Source organism: Erpetoichthys calabaricus, chromosome 11 (genome assembly GCF_900747795.2).
Source record: "Erpetoichthys calabaricus chromosome 11, fErpCal1.3, whole genome shotgun sequence".
NCBI classification, from domain to species: domain Eukaryota; kingdom Metazoa; phylum Chordata; class Cladistia; order Polypteriformes; family Polypteridae; genus Erpetoichthys; species Erpetoichthys calabaricus.
In genome coordinates, this window is record NC_041404.2 from 122,514,546 (window position 1) to 122,537,137 (window position 22,592).

A 22,592-nucleotide genomic window follows, 5' to 3' on the forward strand; every position below is an offset into this window, starting at 1 on the left:
AAGCATGCCCTCCATATGCTGAATAGAAAACTTAAGGGGTCAAGTCCCCAAAACAAGCAAGATGATTGCATTAGAAGCTTGGCAGAGCATCACCAGAGAAGATCCTCAGCACCTGGTGATATCTTTCTATTAATCGCAGACTTCAAGCAGTCACTGCATGCAAGGGATATGCAACAAAATACAAAATATGACTGCTGTAACATAGCTACAATTGTCATGTCCCAAACATTATGGTGTTCTTAAATGGATAGACCACATAAAAAAATTGTCATTTCTACATGGTGTGACCAAAATGTATGCAAATAAGCTTAAATGAAAATCTACAATGTGCACTTTAATCATATCTGAATTGTTTGATTTGTAATTTTAATCTGTGGAGCAGAGGAATAAATCAAGGAAAATTATGTCTTTGTCCCAAACATTATGAAGGGCACTATACTTGGCTAATTTTGTTAATAACATTTGAATAAGATGACACTTACTCGTGGATTCTGTCACAATGGTTAATATATGGGTGGTGTCTAGTTGGAAGTTATGTCATCCAGCCTCTAGATTTTTACTGTGAAACGAGGCACTTGGACACAGCTGGAGGACTTAAATCTCAACCACATACTAGAAACTGGACTTTGTTTATGTTGCACCAGAGAGTCTAGGAATGTAGAATGATAATATTAATGTGCTGTCTTTAAGATCCTTTGATTTAAGAAGTTAAAATAGAATAAGAAGTCAAGGTAAATGCTACTTTTCTCTAATATTTGAATGTTTTTCCATCTGCTGTCTTTTTTCAAGAGTGTTTGGGTGTGGATTTGGGCTAGAATTATTATAAAATAACTTACTTTGTAATTATTAGTATTATAAAATAATGATTTTTTTCAGGAAGCACAAGTTCACTAAAAATAACAGTTGGTTCCTGCCTTAAATGCCATGCTGCTATTTCCTTCTTTCCCTTACTATGTTTCAGGAAAAGGATAGATGGATTTTAACACAATAAAATAGCTTAAAATATCTAAGGGGTAGGAAAGATAGTTATAATCTGAATTTTACTCTGAATCCCTTAGTGTTTATTGCAGTGGAGGGCCTGTGTTAACTGTACCTTTAAATGAAAAAGAGAGACAAGAATAACAGTCTACTGCTTTTATTAATTTTCTTCAATTCTTGTGTAAGGCTCAATTTTTCACCTCTCATTTTAGACTTTAGCTGTTAACACCAAAACAACCTTAAGGCATCCATGCTTTGTTTCCACTAGGACATGTACTCTGACTCAGCTTTTAATTTAATAAAAGGTTTTTTATTCATTCCTCCACCTTCCCTTTCACACATTCTGCTCAGAAATGCTTGGTTTTGCTATGGCAACAGTGACTATTTAATGATAATAGTTGTTAATTTGGAGGCTGAGAAGGAACATCTGAAGTCTCCTTCTGGCAGGGTGAATGATAATAAAAATGCAAATGAGGAGCAAAAAGAGCAAGCAATTAGATATATTAGTAGGCAGAGCATGAAAGAGACTTGATTTGAACTTTTTTGCATCTCTGTGGTGATTTGAGATAAGAACATAAATACTATATTTCAATATTGTACAAATCTAAATACAGAATAAGAACATAAGTATATTGATGTTAACTGCTATTCAGGCTAATATATGGCTTATTTCTAATACATGAGAGTTTCAAAGTGAAACTGGCACAATGTTTGAAGACCCCTTCCCCCAATAAATTAATAGGTCATGATTACAGCCTGGCTGAAGAGTTAAACCTGCTATTAAATACTTTAATTCAACACTAGAGTCTTGGACACTTTCCTAGGTTCTCTTATATGTAGATTGTTAAAAAGACTGGTCCAATGTTTACTTTATACAAATAAATTGTATTATTGGAATATCTTTCGGTGAAGAATTCACAACATGATGGGAATTTCTTTTTATCTTGTTGTTATGATACCTCAAGCACACGCATGATGTTTTGAGGGTTTATAACTTTTCAATGTTTGGATGAAGAAAGCTATATAAGGAAAATATAAGGAAAAAGTAAATTATTGGTTGAACTTTTTTGCCATGTATCTAATACTTAGTTCTGTCCTCTACTGTAAGTCCATCTATAAACCTATAAGGCAACTAACTTAGTTTTGTTGAAAATTAAAGTAACATGCTATATTGTGATGGAAGGCATGGATGGGCTAGCACCCCAGAGGGTGTTCCCTCACCTGGCCAAGACGCAATCACAATGGAGGAACAACATTTCAGCCATGGTGCCTCACCTAACTGGGGTTCAAATGCTGTTTTTAGGCCTTTTGTGTTCATTTTGATTTTCTTGTTAATGCTAATATTGTCAGTTTCTGTTTATCTTCTTTTATATTCTGTGTGTTTTCTGCATGTTCCTCCAGCACCACAAACTAAGGAAAACTCACAGTCCCTTGTGGTTCATTATGAATGCGCTGTTGGTGATATGTTTGTATTTTGATTCAACTAAACTAAATAAATATAAATCAGTAGTACTGTATATACGCATAAGAATCTAGGAAACTACCATTCATTTCATTAAAGAAGAATGTACTTTAGGGAAGTTTCTAATGAGAACCAGAGGAGCTGTAAATACCCTTGCGCTGGCGTGAATACACACGCTGAGAAAGAGAAGAAAAAGGTGAGCATTAAAAAGAAAAAGCAAAAAAAAAAACACATAGCAATGCCGATTTATAAGCAAGAGTTAAACGGACCAGACATCCGATAAGCGTTCTTTAAAAGAAACTAAGAAAACAGAGGACAGAAACTAAAAAAAACAGAGGAAAGAAACTGACGTCTGGTGAGTGTGATGTTATTTAGGGTTTTTATTTTACTGTAAAAGTTTACTTGCTGTGCATACTAGCTGTTTTTTTTTCCCTGCCAATTTACAAGTGGCAAGCTGACAGGAAGAAGCTATAAGATGAACTGCAGACAAATGGGACTGACTTTGGAAGATATTTTTTTCTTTGTTGATACATGAACCCATATAAGTGGACATGTTATAGTAGTTTAAGCAGTGATAGAGAAATGGAATACTAAAAGTAAATTGATCTACACTTTGTTTTTAAATTAACTGGATTGATATTGAGAGAGAAAAAATACATTTGTTAAGACTCATTGGTTGAAAATTTTAGTTTAATTAACTCTTATGTACATTTGTTGAATGCTTTGTGTAAATAGTTACTGTATTTTTTTCCTATTAACAAATTTGTTGGAAATCACAAGCTAGCTGTATATGTGTGTGTGCGTGTCTGTGTATTATTTTAGTCAAACTATATATATATATATATATATATATATATATATATATATATATATATATATATACCCTGTATATATATATATACCCTGTATATATATATATATATATATATATATATATATATATATATATATATATATATATATATCAGGGGCTCCTAGACACAAATAACATTAGCATTGGACATTAAGAAACACAACCTAAAATTTAAAGGGATGTTGCAATTATTTTCGTGTTTCTGTGAAATTTCTGGATTTTTGACCCCCTATGCTCTGTGCTTCAATTGCACTTTGAATTTGTGTATTTGGACATTGTTTGCCTTGGATTGACTTTGTCTTTGTGCTCTTTGGGGTTTACTTTGTGCCAAAAATCATTTTTATATAAATAAATATTTTATTTCTAAATATTCCTTGTTGGCCTTTTTCTGTGACTAGCCGATGTTGATGGTTCCCCCCTATAGTGGACATTTTTGAGTCATTGTCCAGGAGTTTGTGCTTGGTAACTCTGAAATTCATAACAAAATGAACCTCTTTAAAATAAAAAAAAACATTTCCTTTTCAGCAGTTCAATTCAAAAGGAACTGCAGATTTTTAAGGTTTTTCAGGATACGGTGGATGGTCATTTTCATGAATATTGTGATGCCCTTAAAGAAGCCCTCTGAATGTTTGCCATCAAACTTATAATAGTCCTAAAGATATTGAGGACAAGCTGATTGATGCCTCAGCTGTCCTGACAAAGATCACAGATCTGGGGAATGATTAAATGAATTAGCCAAGCTAGCATTCAATACCTGTTGGAGCGATATTCTATCTACACTGTCAAGACCAGCTGGAAGACAGCTGCCACCTTCACTACAGCAAGAGCAGCTGATGTGCAGATATTCCATGTTCTTTATGGGTAGAGGCCCAAGAAGTGGGACCATGCTTACAACACCACTCCTGGACCCTCCTTCAGGCTGTTTAAACTGAATGCAAAAGCCTGAAAGTGGGAGCCACTGTTGTTTAAAGGATTTTCTTAGGAGTATTGCATCCTTATTAGTATTACATCCTTTTATGTTTTTTTTTGATTCTGACCTTAATCGTCAGAAGGCGAGGAGCCACTCTTGGAGAATTGAGCATGATCGTCAGAATGGGGTGAAGGGATTGTTGGAGTGCGACCCACCTGCACAACACACTGCAAGCCACTCTCATTATAAACAATGGGAACCCAGTGGTTGAGAAAAACTGCTCAATACAACAGCTTCCATTGTTTTGAAAAAAAATAACAAGTTAGCAGTGTTTATGTTTTATAATGGGACCATGCCATCTTTTCCCCTAATCTTTAGAAATTTCACTGATTTGATATATTTTAAGTATTTATACATTTATAAATAAATATTAAGTACTAGCTTACGCCCACCGTAGCATACGGCGGTGTATGAGTAGGAACGGAAAACGGTGAGAAAATAATTCAGAAATCAAGTAGAAATAAATACTTCTTGAAAGACACAGTGTGCATGTAGAATTTTCGGCCAAGTAATATTACATATGAAAGTGATAAATAAAACAGGCTTTCCGAATTTACATACTATGGCCATGGCATCCTGATAGTTTTGTTGCATGCATCTTGGACTTCCTGGAAATGTTGACGGTAATATGATCATTTTGCCTACACGTACGTTGTTATTTTCAGCGTTTGCTTGCAGTGTGTCTGTATTCAAACATTGTATTGTTCCACGCGCAGATCTTGTTGATGTAATCTGAGATAGTTGAGATGCGCGCCCTCTGTTTTAACATAAGCATCTACGACGTACTGTTGAAATAGTTTGCCGCTGGAGTGCAAAATACTAAATGTATTCCTCATTGCTAATCTGTATGCGTAAAATTGGCATTGAGTAAGCCTTATTCGCTTGGCGGTTCTTTTATCTGGAACATGTTGTAAATCTTTGTGCCAGCCAATGTCTCCGTAAGGGAATAAAAGAGGGTAAACCATAGGATCGCAATTCATATTGAGTGTGGAAATCTGTTTACAGGAGTTGCGTATGGTATAGTTGCAAATGTCCCTTTCAGCAGGCGTTTCGCCATCTTCTCTGACGAAAATTGCTGCAATGTCGGGGCATTGTATCGTCGTAAATCCTGCCCAGGGTTTTCCTTGAAAACCATTCGTACAGATGCTGTTGGATTGGACTGAGTGATTTCATGCATGTGTTTGTATGATTTAGCGAAGGGGTTGATGGTTCTGAGCATGGAATCTAGCTAGAGAAGTACATTTTCGCTGCATGCAGTTTGCTTTATTTTGTAAGCGTACTTCAGTAGCTTGCGCTGTGTCAAAAACATACAACTGTCCATATCCTGGAGAGGTAGAAGTGTATTTTAAAACAGTATGGTCCGTGGCCAGGAGGTTGAGTTATCTGTGCACCCATGGAAGCAAACGCTAGAGAAGAGTTGTATTCTCAAATGTGTTCACGATAATTTTTACCTTCTGATGTTTGCTGTGTAAGAAGCTGTTGTAAAGACACAGGTGGCTCCCGCAAAGGTGGTAAAGCTACTTTACCGTTGTGGCAGCACCTCGAGTACTTGTTGGATGTATTACGCTCAGCAGGCCAGTATAGTGCATGACATGGAAGACAATGAATAGGAATCGAGAAATGCCATGTCGGCTGCGTGTGGGCAGGGCCGGTTTTGAAGTGGAAGCAGGACGAACCAGAAGAGAAATAAATGTAAGAGATACAAGTATAAATAAGTATAAGTACTTAAGTATTTATACTGTCACACACATGTCCATGGGAGGCAGCTAAAGGGTTGAGAAGAAGGTAATTCCAAGTAAGACATAGGGGTGGCAGAGTGCACTAATCCTTTCTTTTATCTCCCCGCACACCACAAGCAGGAAATTCCGCCTGGCTCTCAGGATAACATCACTTCTGGGTCTGCCCCAGAAGAGTATCACTTCCGGTTCCACCTCCTACTGACATAATTTTCACATCCCAAGAAGTCGCAACCCAAAGACCTCATTTCTGGTTCCGGTCCCAAGATTCCTCTTTTTCCTGCTTTTCAAATATATATCTGCAATGTTTCCTAATCTGTGCAGTTCTGCTGTGGACTCTATCTGTAAAGACCTTTGAATCAACCTTTTTTGCAATTCAGGAGCCAATTCTCAATTAAATGGGAGGCTGCCCCAAATTTCTTTATTGTGTCAAGGCTTGATTATTACCACAATATATATATTATATATATATATATATATATATATATATATATATATATATATATATATATATATATATATATATATATGTATATTGTGGGGAACAGCCCGGACACAGACAGGTAGACACGATGGTTTCACCACACACACGTTTATTAATCATATTTACAGTGCACATACCCAGTGCCTCAGCACCAATCACCCCTTTAAGTCCTGGCCACAACATAATGCCTTAAATGTCTCTGGTCCGCCTCCACTCCTCTTCACCAAGCTTCGTCCTCTTCCACCCGACTCTTGCCCCTGACAGGAGGGAGGCAGCCCCTCTTATACACCCCGGATGGACTCCAGGTGCATCCCAATGAGCTTCTGTGGCCACACCCCTGTGTGGCGGAAGCTCTGGTGGTGCATCCGGAAGTCCTCCGGGTGTCCCCAATACTCTTCCCCCCAGCATTTCCGGGTGTGGCAGAAGTACTGAGGTCCAGGGCTCCCAAGGCATCGGGGCGCCCCCTGGCGGTGACCACGGGCCCATACAGGGTAGAGCTTCCAAGCTCTGTACCCGTGGCCCCCAAAGCAACCAGGGCGGACGCCCCCTCGTGTTCTGGAGGAGGCATGAGCCCTCCTCCGGTCCTCCTGGGCATCCCAGCCGGGCGACAACCCCAGCCGGGTGCCACAATATATAAATATATATATATATATATACACACATATATATAAATTCACTAAATTTAACAACTATGATTTTTTGGGCTTTAATCATTGCAGCAATTTACTTTCTTAAAAGTCCAAATAGTTTCACATAAAGTAAATATGTTCCATAATTGACATAAAAAACTCTTAATAATAAGTATTTTGTCTGTTTACTATTTCCTTATTGCAAAATGCTGGATCTGCAAAAGACTTAATAAACTTTACCTTGTATTTATTTTAACTTTTCATCTGAAAAGAGTCTTAGACTGTCAAAAATATATTCTTGGCCAAGCTCTTCTTATCAAAGATGCTATCAGGCACCAACCTCTCTCTGCCAGACATTTTGATGATGTGCTCTTCTTAATCACTACAGAACTACAATTTTTGTTTAACTTTCAAACAGCCTGAGGATCAATAAAAACTCTTATTCTACTAATAGCACTTTGAAAAAAACTATTAGAACCGTTTCTGCCATTCGGCAGTAGAAAGAGCTCTTGGATATTTCCAACATTCATTGTTTTTCTGTGAGCATCTACATTGGAAAGCAGTCACTAAAACCAGGCGTTTTAGGGACATGTTTCAGCATAACATGAAGTATGCCTTTGTTAAACTAACAGATAAGGGGTGATGGTTAGTAGATGAACCTGAAATCAAGAAAAGAAGCTACTTTCCAAAATCTTAATTATTTATAACATACATATTTAATTAATGTAAATGCAACTTTTTTCCAAAGGTGTGTGCTTCCTGTCTTGCTATATGGTTTGCGAGACATGGACGCTATCCAGTGACCTGAGACGAAGAATGGACTCCTTTGGTACTGTGGCTCTCTGGAAAATCCTTGGATGCCTTTGGTTTGACTTTGTGTTGAATGAGCGGTTGCTCATGGAGTCTCGTATGAGGCACATTACCTGCATTGTGAGGGAGCATAAGTTACGGCACTACAGCCATGTGGTGCATTTCCCCGAGGATGATCCAGCTCATAAGATCCTCATTGTTGGGGACCCGAGTGGCTGGACCAGGCCAAGGGGTCTCCCACGTAACACCTGGCTACAGCAGATAGAGGGTAATTTCCGGAGGGTAGGACTGGACCGCATGTCTGCCTGGGAGGTTGCCAGCCGGGATCCCAAGTTATTTCATCATGTAGTAGGTGCGGCAACGCATTGTACCAGTGCATGCTCCCCAACTTGACTTGTGTGCTTTCATTGGCATGGTTGAAAAGGTGATAGATGTCTCCACGGCTTGTGTTATATCCTTAAGCTCTGTACTTGCACAAGCTGGGCAGGTGCATATCCAGGGGTATGATTTTTTGATCCAGAACAGGAATGCAAATTGACAGTACATCCCTTTACCATATCTGAAAGGGGGTTTGTAAGCAGAGGATAAATGTCCAACTTCCCCTGTATTTCCTCAAATACTATAAGAAATACACTGTATTGCACAACACAGTGCTCTACTGCCTTGAGAAGGAATAGAGATCTGCAGGCACGAATAATAAAAAGCAAATTCACACACAAAAAATGCTCACATTTCTGACCCCAAAACTGCACTCAACCAGAAAGGGTTGAAGCATTCTTGATACTCCCTCTGTGCACATACGGAGGACTGATGGACTCATAAATGAATTTATGAATAAAAAGTGAAATGAAAAATAGATGATTTAGAGTATCTATGGTGGGCTGGATAAAGTTCATTGCTGTTTGTAGCTATGTTTATGACTGACTTTTTTAAAAAGTGGGAAATATTACATTTGTAGTGATGTTCTAATGAAAGGCCAAGAAAGATATGCAAAAATATGGTAAAAGAGGAAGCAAAAGACAGAATAGAAGGGGGAAGAGGTGGCATAAGATAAAGAGAATTGAAGGAAGCTTTATAACACATGGAGACGCAGCCTTAGAAGGTGACGGAAGTTTGGCGAACTAACTAACTAACTAACTTGTGATGGATGGCCCGGTGAAGTGAAAGTCATGAACTAAAAGGGTGGCAAACAGGAAGATCAGATTATGAAGAAGAAAAGGCAGGAGGTGTGATTACGAGGAGACTTGATTGGGTTAGCTTTGTAATAAGTAGGCAGTGAGCCAGTCACCCTGTCTGATAGACCGCGAGCTAACTCTGTAAGGAAGGCTTGGTGTGGCAGTAGGTTTGTTGTGTTTTTCTTGTTTATTTTTTTTGTACCATTAGTGTCTAATACCCTGTAACCTTCTGTTGTTATCATTTTTGTTATAGCAAACCCATTTCCTTCAATGAAAATTACCTCCTTGGCATTACTTGGGTTCAAGGCCTGCTCTTTGACCAGAAGATAATGCTCTTCCAGTTAATTAATTCTCAATTAACTAACACTATCCATAAAATTTTGGAGTAATTTTACAATGTAATTTCAAACTATCATTTGGGATTAGGAAATGAAAGTGTACAATATAATATGAAACATTAAAATGTCTTTAAAAAGCATTCTGTGTGGGTGAGCATATATTTTTCATAAAACAATGAAATTTCTCAGTTTCAACATTTGATATGTTGTCTTTGTTCTATTCTCATTAAATGCCGGTTTAAATTATTTACAGATAATCATGTTCTGTTTATATTTACATTTCAAATAGCATCCCAACTTTTTTCGGAACCGGGGTTATAACAGAAAATGGCAGGAAACTAGATTATTGGCAGTGCAAGACACAGACCTGCTTCAAAGCAAAAGCATGTTTAAACTTGAGCACTTTTATTGTGCAAAACAGACATACTATTTTCCCTTCCCTAAGCATATATGTGCACCCACGCATGCATATCGTATTAGGGGCAGAAAATTCCTTGCGCTTATCTTAAATAATCACACAAATTATATGTGTTCATTTTTTACACAAGGGGTTTGTTCAACACTCACCTTATACCCCCTCCAGAAAGCCTGAATAAGAGTTGCAGCAGAATCATCCGACAGCAACAACGACAAGGGAATAGGGGGACGGGGGCTGTGCAAAGAAAACAACATATTAACACAAAAGACATGTAAATATGAGTTTGGTTTAGAAAACTGTAGAATGATACATAATACATATGATAATTATAAAACGCACATTGCAATGTTTGAAAAACAAACTTAAAGAATCCTTAAATTATAGATGATCTACACACTGTGCTGATGTAATAACAGATGAGCTAGACAGCTAGGCTAAAAGCAGGGACTCTGAATTTTATAGTTTGAGGTGGATGTGCATGTGATGACTCACATTCTTAACAAATAATCTAAACTGTTTATGTGTTGCATTTGGGGTTAAAACTGTATGCAACTGTACTCCCAATGTTGAAGGGCTCTAAGGTGTGAGAGGCGGCCAGCAGTTTATCCCAGCCAACACATCCAGGCCGCTAGATGGAGTCCTTCCTGCAGCATGGAAGTGCCCCGGATTCCCACAAGGCATCATGGAAGGTGGAGTTCGGCTTCACAGCCCTGCTGGGTGCCGTGGGTGCCGCCATGTGACGCTGCAGGGAGACAAGGGGATTGTTGTTTCCCGTATAGCCCGGAAGTACTCCCAAGTCACGGGGACGGAAGAACAGAAGTACTTCCAGGCTGAAGAAAAATATAAGTCTTTATCTGACCCGGAAGTGCTATGGAATCACATGGACAGAAGGACAGGAGCACTTCCGGGTCAAGGACTATTTAAAGGACTATGGGAAACCCAGCAAGCTGAGTCGGAGTTGGGTGGTAGTGTGACAGAGCTGCTGGGAGTGGAGGATTGATTTATTGTATTATTATTATTGATTATTGTGTATTGTGGTGGTGGTGCTTATGTGCACTTTATCAAAGAAAAATAATTAAAAATTCTTCTTAGTGCTTTTTACTTGAGGTCTGGACATTTTGTCTGTGGGGTTTGAGGAGCGACAGCGCCGTCTAGTGTCACAAAGGCTACACTGTTTTAATGAGTTACTGGGAATGTCATGAAACTTAAGTAGAAGCTGGGAACATTTTTTTGGAAATAGGTCTGGCTAAATTATATTACAGACTGAGTTCATTAAAGCTTGAATTGTACAATATGTTGTCTGCCAAGTATTTTCTATATAATGTGTTTTTCAACGCTGTATGTGTCATAGAATTGATATTCATGTAATATATTTGTAATCCATTTAGCTGTTTAAATAATTCATGGAACATTAAATAGTAATGTATTTTTAAACTAGCCATGTTACCTGTCTTAGCCTGTTAAATTTAATAAGAGCATGGGCCTCATTAACTGTGCTGTCGGTTAATCGGCTGTATCTGTAGTATTATGTATCTAACTAAGTGCTTTTCTGTACACAATATTTATAGTTTTGTACCAAGAGCTAACATTCTTTGCAGGCAGTGTGGTATAGTTGTTAAGGTTTTGGACCAAGGGCTTTAAACCCTGAGGTTGTGATTTCAAATCCTGCTACTGGTGTGACCATTAGCAAGTCAATTTTTTTCAAAACACCCAAATGAAAGAATATCTTTCACTATTAAAAGGCTTTTTCCTTTTTTTAAAAAAGGGCTCTTAATTATAACACAATGACATGGAACTGTTTATTTGTAATATGGAAATATACTACAGATTTATTGAGATTTATTACAGCATGAGACACTTTTAGATAAAAGTACTATACTCAATTATGGGATGATTTACCATATAGAATTTGTGTACCATGCAAAGGTGAAATCTGATCAGTGATAATATTAAATACTACCATTTTAAATAAGCCAAACATAAGAGTTCAGTACTCACTGTATTAGCAGCCAGGATTTCACAAAAGGAATTTCTTCAAAGTTTATAAATGCTGCATTAAAACGTCTAGGATTTTTACTAAAAAGACAGAACAGTTTCTTGGTTAGTTTTTGTTCCACCCTGAAAGATCAACAGTAGAAAGAAAAGAGACTGGAAATCATAAGGTGAAATAGCACTACTTGTGTCAATGTATCCTTCTCTCTGTATGTCATATTAAATCTCATTTTATAAACTGCCCCCCAATGACTAACATTACTTCTGAATAAGTTATGGAGTTCAGATTGCTGAATATAGTTCATATTACTTTCATGATTTATTTTATCAAAGGCAAGCTACTGAAGTATAACTTGACTGACATCTTGATTGATATCTATCTAAAATAATACAGAATGGTGCATGAAAGAGAAACTCTGTGCACAGCAGGCTTATGTCATATTGACTATTCCCTATTAATGATTTACTTTCAGAAAAAGTCTTGATTACTGATTTAATCTTACAAAAGGAGGCTAAAAAACATACCAAAAATAAACACCACCCATAGCCACTGAGTAGCACAGTTGAGCTTTATTAGGCAACACATTTATGCAACTGAAATTAATCTCAATGACTTTTAATGGCATTTTTCCAATCATATTTATCAAACAATCAATTTTGAACAAGTTTTTTTTTTCTCTTTCTTAAAAGCTTCAATGCACCAAAAAAAACTTAAAAAGCAAAAAAAGTAAATCGCATTGAATGTAACAATTGAAAGTCAAATCAAATAAATAGCTTTGCTTCAGACTAATACACAGCCCCCTCGCTATAAAACAAAAATTACAAAACTCATTTGAGTTAAATAGACAGGCCATGAATCTGAGCCCATTTTAAGCTTTCTTTCAAAGGAAAATGAGCATGTCTATCATAACTGGTTTTAGGAGAGTATGGAAGAGAGCAACAATATTATTCATTACACTGAACAGTTTTTCAGAAGTGGTGTTGGTAGCACAAGTATTTACTCACAAATTAAGCCATGATCGGAAAGAGTTCGCTTTTTACCAAATGAGTTGACTATTACCGCATTAAAGACATTTCTCATGCAAGTATGTGCTAAGGTCAGCACTGAGTTTCCTTTTGGCAGATGACGGTGATGTTGATTGTGCTGCTTTACTTTTGATGAGCAAACTCTCCAGCATCATCTTCTTTGCAGGAATGGGATTTAGCTCTTCATGGGGCATTTCTTAGACATCTGCATATTGACTAAAGAATAGTCACTTCTCAAATGACCCAATCCCTTGATTCCTCACCACTGTCAACATGCTCACCACAGTAACACGTATTCAGTATGTGTAAAATAGAAGCTGAGGCATGCATGCCAACATCTTTTTTATTTTTTAGATTAAATGGGATAAAGCAATTATGTAACATAAATGGGGGCAGCATGAGTGGATATCGTGGAAATGTAAAATCATCTACAGACAATTAAATCATCATATCGAAAGGAGCCTAGTGTACAATAACAAGCCATGCCCTAGTTTTAGCTGCATCAAATGTAGCCCTCGGAAGCTAGCATCAGCATTTCTGTTATAGCATCTGTGTGCTTGCTGGAGAGAAAAAGATGCCATATTCATTAGAACAGCATATTTCAATTACGAAGCTGCATATTCAAAGTCAGGGACCTTGAAGTTAATATGTGAGAGATTTTCTGAACAATATCCTTTTGCAAGGCCTTCATAAAAAACAACTTGGCAACTGCTGAAAAAGTGGCGTACCACTGCTTCTGTGAGCATTACACCAAACCCAAAAAACATTGCAGATCATATGGAAAGAGGTCCTCATAAGTCAATGTCACATTATCACAACAGATGAACTGAGGTGTGTTTTTATGAACTTGTTACAGTGCACAGAATTTTGCATTCTTGACAGTGGAGACCATTTTCACCACGACCTTTAACATGGACAGTAACATTCTTTAATAGCATTGCCTTATAATAAAAATATAATAAAATAACTGAGTTTAATTGCAACATTTGGCATTTGTTTATCACTAATAAAACAATTAATAAGACTACTAATAAGACTACTTTTTCGTGAGCCATCCTGTGTTATAAATTTTACAATACCAGAAAATAAACAAGTGCAAAAAGCTGCCTGTCTCCATATAAAATTACAGCTGGTTTTATGGAGCTGAATGTAAAAAGTTATATCTTGAATAAGAGGGTTTAGAAAGCCATCACTGAAAACACAACCATGCAAACGTTTGGTCTGAAGGTAATGCAAAAAATATCAGAAACCATCATTATAACTGAATTCATCAATATTGCCATTTTTAATTTGCAAAGAACAATATGCATAAATAAAGCACAAACACCTCAAAACAAAATGAATTTAAACAATAAACAAAATGCTGTCACATCAGCTTAAATTAAACTTAAATATATTATTATTATTATCAAGCAATAGAGATAAGTACTGGTTCCATGCTGAATATGCAGGTTAGAAACTGGATGCATGGACAGTGGCCAGTTGTGGTTTCTGTAGCTACATTGAGCACTTTCTGTCTCTGTTATGAAAATATACATGCTGCTTTAATCATTTGGAATGTCCCAGCTATTGGAATGACAAATGCAATGCATTGTATTACTAAAAATGTTTGTAATGCACCATTTTTGGAATGACAAAGATATAGCATCCAGATGGACACAGAGACAGACACACAGTCACTTATCTTTTTATTAAAGTGTATATTATTTTGGAAATATTAGATAACTATAAATTATAAGTGTGCACGATCCATTTTAATAAAAAAAAGTACTGGATTGCTTTGGTAACAGACATTGTTGACAATAAATGATTCCCCTGAGATAATACATATTAACAAAATATATATATTTTACAACATTTCTAACATTTTTCATGTTGTTTTAGACAGGAAGAATGCATGGCTGATCACATAAAGATCAAGCCTTCTTTACATCCAAAAGGTTGAATAAGTAAAACTTTAATGTTTGAAATAAACTTAATATGCTAATGTCAGAACTTGATGCAACTCATTGCACCTCTGAGAAGAGTTTTGTATGTCACTGAATCAGAGCAAAAATCATAAAACTACAGATGAATGACACTGAGTCTAATCTGAGAATCTAAGTGTTCTTTTGTCTTAAAAATGCATACCAGAAATGTTGACCAGGATAAAACTTTAATTAGTTAATAGGAAAGTAATAATAAGAATAATGAAATAAAAAAAATTATCTTTTGGTGCTTTTTGTATTTTGTTAGCCTAAAACAGTTGGCTGTTTGTAAATGTTTTATAGAATAACTCAAGATATAATAATGATTAGCACTCTAATTTGTCATGTTGTTTCCTATTACAATTTGTAATTAGTATGCGATCAGTTTTATAATTGGGTTTAAGATGACATATTTCATTATATTTAAAATATACATTTGCTTTTAAATAAATGTTATTTCCTTTATGGAGTGTCACAGTAATACTGATGTTGCATCAGACCCTTATGAATCTGCAAATTAACTCTGGCCCAGTCACTGTTTCTGTGTAGTTTGAATGTTCTCCTCATTTCTCCATGAGGGTCTTGTGTGGGAATTCTGCTTTTCTTCCAGTATTCTAAAAATGTGAACAATGGGCTGACTGGTGACACCAGACTGGTTTCATATGAATAAGAGAGTATGTCCCTGATGGGTTGATGCCCAGTACACTATTACTTCTTGCTTTCCATTCAATATGCTGGAGTAGACTCAATTCCCTACAAATCTAAGCTTAAATTAAGCAGGGTCAGAAAAAAAGTCAAGGTTAAGTTTATTGTGATGTGGAAATACTGCAATGAAATTATTACTTACATGTCTCATCAGTACAGCTGACAAAATTACAATTAGATTAAAAAAGTATATATAAAATGAAATATATATATACTGTATACTAGGGTGCTTCGCTCGCCAACAAACCCCCTCCCCCTTCAAACCCCGGCCTATGTGCCAGCCACTTCACATCTCTGCCGCTCGCATTGTGAAGAGGGGGGCTGAACGCACCCCAAGGAGACACGTCCGCTCCTCCGAAATCTCCTCTTAAATGGTGATATAATGGGAAACAATAGCGCTTTTTTTTTTTTTTTTAACCTCCTCTTTGCTCGATCAGCTGCTGGCTTGCTGCTGCTGCCGTGCCACGTGATCTACATCTTGTGCTGCACTTCAAACATTTAAAATCCTGTGCCCTTTTTTCTCACTGCCTTGTCTCTCTTCTCCCCCAGAGATCCTCTGCTCCTGTTGGGGGTCCCACTCCCAAGGCGCGCCCCTATGAAGAAGAAGATTTTCTATTCTTTTAATTGAGACACGCAACTGTCCCATCCTGGAAACACGAATTAGACGATCTACAAGTCTCCAACTTAAAGTTTAAATTAAACAATATATTCGATCTCTTTTCGCTGTTCCGTTATTTCACCAAGTAATAATTTCTGTTTCTTTGGGCTAATGTAATCTTTACTATCATTTTTTGAGACTTTCGAATTTTAGTACTTTCATTATTTCTAACGTGGGTAGTGCTGCTGCCTCGCAGTTTGGAGATCTGGGGACCTGGGTTCACTTCCCGGGTCCTCCCTGCGTGGAGTTTGCATGTTCTCCCTGTGTCTGCGTGGGTTTCCTCCGGGCGCTCCGGTTTCCTCCCACAGTCCAAAGATATGCAGGTTAGGTGGATTGGCGATTCTAAATTGGCCCTAGTGTGTGCTTGGTGTGTGGGTGTGTTTGTGTGTGTCCTGTGGTGGGTTGGCACCCTGCCCGGGATTGGTTCCTGCCTTGTGCCCTGTGTTGGCTGGGATTGGCTCCAGCAGACCCCCGTGACCCTGTGTTCGGATTCAGCGGGTTGGAAAATGGATGGATGGATTATTTCTAACCTGCTTTGTGTATGTATCGCGGTAACGTTTTTGAATCTACTTTGTCATCTACTATTTGTCTTTTTCTGGCCACGGCGAGGTTAAATCTCTTGGCACAAAGTCTCGTCTCGCAGGACGTGTCGTCTCTCTGAAGAGGTCTCGTCTCGTCCCAAGATTTTTTATATAATATACATATATAATATACATTACATATATATATATGTATATATCGTTATGCAAGCATGTGTGAGGTTTGTCTTCTGGGCTGATCTGAGTTAAGCAGTTCCGCTCCAGGACACCAGGGGGGCGTGGTCACTGATGGTAACATCTCCCTTTCCTCCCATAGCCCTGAGAAACCACCCACAGAGGGTAATTGATTCTGCCTCCTATGGTCTCTCCACTATAAAAGAGAGACGCTCCAGGCATGGCACATCTTACTTAGGATAGAGCAGACTGATGACTGGAGCTACTACCTAAAACTGAAGTACCACAGAAAAAGATCAAAGAAGTCTCTCATTTCATTTTTGTTAACCTGCTTTTCATTTTTACTTTATAGAACATACCATCAAGTGCCTGTTTTGGTTAAGGAGTGAAAGTGTCCTTGAATCTACTGTTGTGAGTGCCAATGATCCTGTACTGTTTGCCAAAAGTTAGGAATGAGAAAAACAGCTATGTAAGATGGCTGGGATCTTTAATAATATTGTTTCCTTTCTAAGGCAGTGTTGTACATGTCCATAGCAGAAGGCATCTTAGTGCCGGTAATATCACGTGCCATCTTCACCACCGTCTTCAATACTTTATAATTTTGAGCTGATAATGTGCTCTACCAGGTTTTGCAGACAGTAGACTCTACTGCACACTTATAGAAATGTGAGACAGTGATGGAGAAATGTAAGCTTTCCTAAGACAAATAAGGAAATAGAGCTAGTGGTGAATCTTTTTCAAAAGGGATGAAATGTTGTGTGTTCACTTCAGTTTGTCAGCAATAGTTCCTCCAAGAAATGCAAAGCTACTTTTTCAACAACATCACTTCTGGTGTAAATGAAAGTGAGGTCTGCCTTCGGTTTTCTGAAGTCTATGAACAAAGTCTTGGTTTTCTTAAAATTAGGGGTGACATTATTGTTCTGGCACCATTGAGTCGACAGGTAACTCTCTTCTTTGTAAGCTGTCTCATCATTGTTTGTGATGGAGTTTAAAATGGAGGTGTCATCAGAAAATTTAATGATGGAGATGGAGCCATAACTGCCTATACAGTCATAGGTGAATAAGGAGTATAGAAGGGGGCTCCCCTGTGTAGTTGCCTGTGTTGAGTGTCAGCATGGAGGACGTGATGCTGCAAATACACACATGCTGAGGTCTGTCAATTAGGAAGTCTAAACTTCAGTTGCAGAGGGTGGCACTAAGTCCCAAACTGAGGAGGTTGGTGGTCAACTTTGATGGTACAACAGCATTAAATGCTGATCTGGAATCTACAAATTGGACTCTGACATAACTGTTTTTGCCAGGGGTATGGCATTCTCTGTGGTATGGTTGTGATGATATGCAAACTGGAGATGATTGAGACTATCTGGAATATTCTGCTTAATTTATTCTAGCAACAGTAACTCAAAGCACTTCATCATGACTGGAGTGACTGCATGATTTTTTATGTCCAAATTTTATGTCCAAATTCATAAACATGCAGTTATTACATACAATTCTTTTTCCTTTAGATATAATATCTGATAAAAAAGGCAAAATGTTAATAATATAACTTATTTTTAAAACATTCAAGATACAAGTTTGGTTCCTTTGTGTCCTGAAAGGCAACCAAAGGAGGGTGGAGATACGATAAATAATCAAATTTACAAACTGTAGCCATATAGCCTCAAAATTTGTTAAATGCAGCAATAAATGAGGTGGATTTGGGATAGTTTCTTTGGTGGCAAGAGAGATGAAGGAGATGTTGTCAATATTAAAAAAATGTCTAAGGTTGTTGATGTGAAGTGTTGTGAAAATGATTAATGCAACAGAATGTAAAATATATGAAAAAGCTTAATGAAAGAGCATAAATATGTATGTGACAGGGAAGCAGCAGTGGCAGGAGCTAGGCTGAGCTAGTGACTGAAAAATGGAAGGGTAAAACAGGTGAAATTGTTGTCTGGATAAGAGTGAGCAGCTCTTTTGTGATAAGTTATATCAAAGGCAAGAGAAAAAGGCAGGAAGATCAGCGTGTGCTAAGGATGAAGATACTGAACCTGAATGAGAAGTGACCAAGAAGTACTGTATACTTGTTAAAATGCTGATAGCAAGAGTCAGGCTTCTAAAACACCTTGAACACACACGGAAGAATACAATGAACCTTATTTGCTGGAATGCTAATGTAACAAAGACAGTTACAGAAAAGTACTGGTGCAGAAAGGGGAGGCCAAAATAAAGGTAATCTACCAGGAACAAACACAAAATACTAGAATAGCAAGCAGTCCTAGGCTGGCATGGTGATTAACTCAATAAGCCACTAGGCAAGACTGCCTACTGAGATAACACAATATTTTCATTTATAGGAATCTACTTCTCATCTAAAATGTAGTTGTGTTACCTCCACAATTCAATCATTCAATCATTCACTCATATGTTTTCCAAAAATTATCATTCCAATAACATTTTTACATGGGGAGTCAGTCAAATAATTTTGCAAATACTGCCCCAAGCTTAATCAACAGTTAAACCTATGACTAATTATTATAAGAATGAAAATGTACTCACATCTGTATCGTCACACATATGTTTGCAGTGTTACATTTATAACTGATGCACTTATAGTTAAAAAATGTTAGCATTAATTGCAGGGGCCAAAGAATTGTACTTTGCTTTTGACTAGATACTAAAAAAAGAGAACACCTTAAACTGGATTGGGTCACTTGAGCCTTTCATTTCAATGTTTCTATATCAAGAAATGCTTTTGATATGCAAAAGTAATGTAATACATGACCTAAAATAATACTTTCAAAACACAGTAAGCGTACAGTACTGTAGATGCAGCTTCTTTGTTACAAGTCAAGAACAAATTAAACATTTCTTCCTACTCCAGCCATAAATGACCTCCAATTTAAAATTTGTAATGGCTTTTAACTCTCTGAGGAATTATTGAGGACAAGATCTAATTTTAAAGCTAAAGAATAATAATTTTGAAAAATGATTTCAGAATCTACCAAGCATGTATTTCTATATAAATAATCAGTAATCAGTTCTATTCTGAAACATTGCAGAATTATTAGACTGTACTTTACTACTTAAATATACATGGTGATACTACTGACTTTCAACTTGCCAACGCTTCCCTACATAGGAGCTTTAATAAATGTATTTTCAACATTGTTGAGAAACATGAAATATTTCAGAAATATTATGTACAGTAAATGGTTGAAATAAACTATATAACAATGTAATTTTTAAAGATCATTTTTAAAGTAAGTGTAGGTAAGTAGTAAAGTAAGAAAGTAAGAATATACATTCACAAACACCGAGACACAAGTCCCAAAAACACACACTTTTAATTCTTCTTCTGTCCTTTATACAACATAGCACTATGCACCAATCACCCACAAATACTCAGTCCTTTCTTCTTTTCTCTCTTTTCTTCTCTTCTCCTGCCGACTCCACTCCTCTCCCGCAAGCTCTGTCCTCTGCCTCCTGACTCCGGCTCTCTGAATGGAGTGAGGTGGCACCTTTTATAATGCATCAGGATGTGTTCCAGGTGCTCCGTGATGACCTTCCTGTAACACTTCCTGGTGTAGTGGAAGTGCTGCAGTCCAAGGCTCCGTAATCATCCAGGCACCCCCTGGCAGTGGCCATGGGCCCCAACAGGGTTGAGCTTCTAAGCTTCAATCCCATGGCCCCGATGCAAACCAGGGCAGCTGTCCTCTTGTGTCCTGGGGGAGGTATTGTCCCTCTCCCAGTCCTCCCATCTTCCAGGCGTCCCGGCTGAGCAGGATCCCCAGCCGTCCGCCACAATATGTATACATGAATACTTTTCTGTAATGTATTATTTTTCATTTACTATTGTTACAGATCACACTTATTTCATGGGGTAGCATAGTGATTAGTCCTGCTGTATTAAACATTCTTTAGAGTGGATTTGAATTCCTTACGTGTTGGTCATTGTCTATGTGGACCTTAAAAGTTCTTTCTAAAACATTATGTGTTTTCCTTCAGGCACTCCAATTTTCTTTGCACATTAAAACAGTTCTGATAAGAACACACCATTCACCTCAGCATTTGTCAATTTTTCTCATGTAGTATTTTCCAAATAACATATCAATCAGTCAATTTTTGAAGGAATCATCAAAGTACCTTCTATCTACCACATTAATTCGTAGCTTTTCCATGATATTATGGTTCTGTGAAGAAACAATATTTGTGGGAAATTTACCCTAAACAACTTCTCCTCCATATCCCCATTTTCTTATTGGAAAACTAATTTTAAAGCAATAGCTGGGATTACAGTCCTAATTTAATTTATTACTTTAAACACGAATCGAATCACCTCCTAATCTCCAATTGCTTAAACTAAACAGTTCAAGTTCTTCAGTCTTTTCCTCATGGCTTCTCTGGACTCTCACTAGTGAGGTTTCATCTTTTTAGTAATATGGAAACAAAGGCCTAATGTGTGCAGTGTTTCCACTACCAATGAAGTAACTGTGCAGGTCGCCTATTAATCTTGGTCATCCGCCCTGTAATTCTTAGCCTCTCATAGCTCTGGGGAGTTAAAACAAAGCTCTCATGTAGCTAAAGTTAAAAGCATTGTGGCATACAATATTGAGGAGAACTAAATTAATTTATTAAATCTGTGTATTTCTGATACTTTGACACGGTGTTTGTTTTCTTTTGTGCAATCTTCCTGTTAATATTCTGGTGTTCTTTAGGTTAAATAAAATTTCTTTGGGTCATCTTTCTCCATTTGACTTTCAACTTTACTAATATTTTTTAAACCATTACTTGCATAGGTTCTACAGTTCTGGATTTATTTGCCTTGCACACATTAAACAGCTGGATTTTTTTCTGCTTCTTTTTTAGCTTTTTATTTATCTGACATGGAGATCTCTTTAATTTATTACTGCTTATGAATTTCAGATCAAAGTTTTCATCCATTGTAAGCACAATTCTTTGAAACCTGTTCTGCTGCTCTATGACTGTCTCCACATTTAGAAGTTGGTCTTTCTTAACACTTTGCTGCATTGAAACTATTGTCTGCAGTTGGGGATCTTTTAACACACTCCCACTATCAGCCCTCTAAATGTAATGGTTTTTAGTCAAATCCAAATATCCTCACCAAGATGTGGCTCCTCGTTAATTTAAAGTGTGTCCACTTGTGCTATTTTTAGTTTTATTGCTATTGTCAAATTTCCTTCAGGGATAAATAAACTCTATCTATACCCTTTCCCGTCTCTCAGATTTGCCCATATCCCTCTTACTTCTTTAATATAACAATTATGATTATGCACCACTACATACAACTCCAACTAATATGTTTCATTCTTAATACTTCTAGAATTAAGGCAAGCATTTGTTCCGGTATTATGATTTTAATTTGGTCAACTGACTGTGGGCTAGAAAATTCTAAATTATCTTGTTCTAAGTTATACATTTATTTAACTTGTACTGAACTTCCTATATCCCCCCATTCCTTAGTTTAAATAATACTTAATTAATCTACTCATACATACTCTTATACATTAAAGCATCACATAAGAAAATAAGCTCCTTTTCAGACACACTTGATGGTGATCTCTTTAGACCTTCTACTAATGCAATGAATTTTGGTGTCATTCTTGATTCCTCCTTATCTTACTCCACCCAAATAAACCACATTAAGAAACTTTCTTACATCCACCTCAATAACA

At 37.1% G+C, this 22,592-nt stretch overlaps 1 protein-coding gene across 18 annotated transcripts in view; it reads right to left on the reverse strand.

Annotated features, from left to right (window-relative positions):
* Window positions 1-22,592, reverse strand: part of iqck (IQ motif containing K) — an 80,601-nt gene that overhangs the window by 32,118 nt on the left and 25,891 nt on the right. For all 18 annotated transcript variants that reach the window (XM_051934098.1, XM_051934099.1, XM_051934095.1 and 15 more), the window contains 2 exons: window positions 11,852-11,929; window positions 10,003-10,087 (listed from right to left, as the gene is read on the reverse strand). In XM_051934098.1, the coding sequence (XP_051790058.1) occupies window positions 10,003-10,087; window positions 11,852-11,929 (163 nt within the window). The remainder of the gene's footprint in view (window positions 1-10,002; window positions 10,088-11,851; window positions 11,930-22,592) is intronic.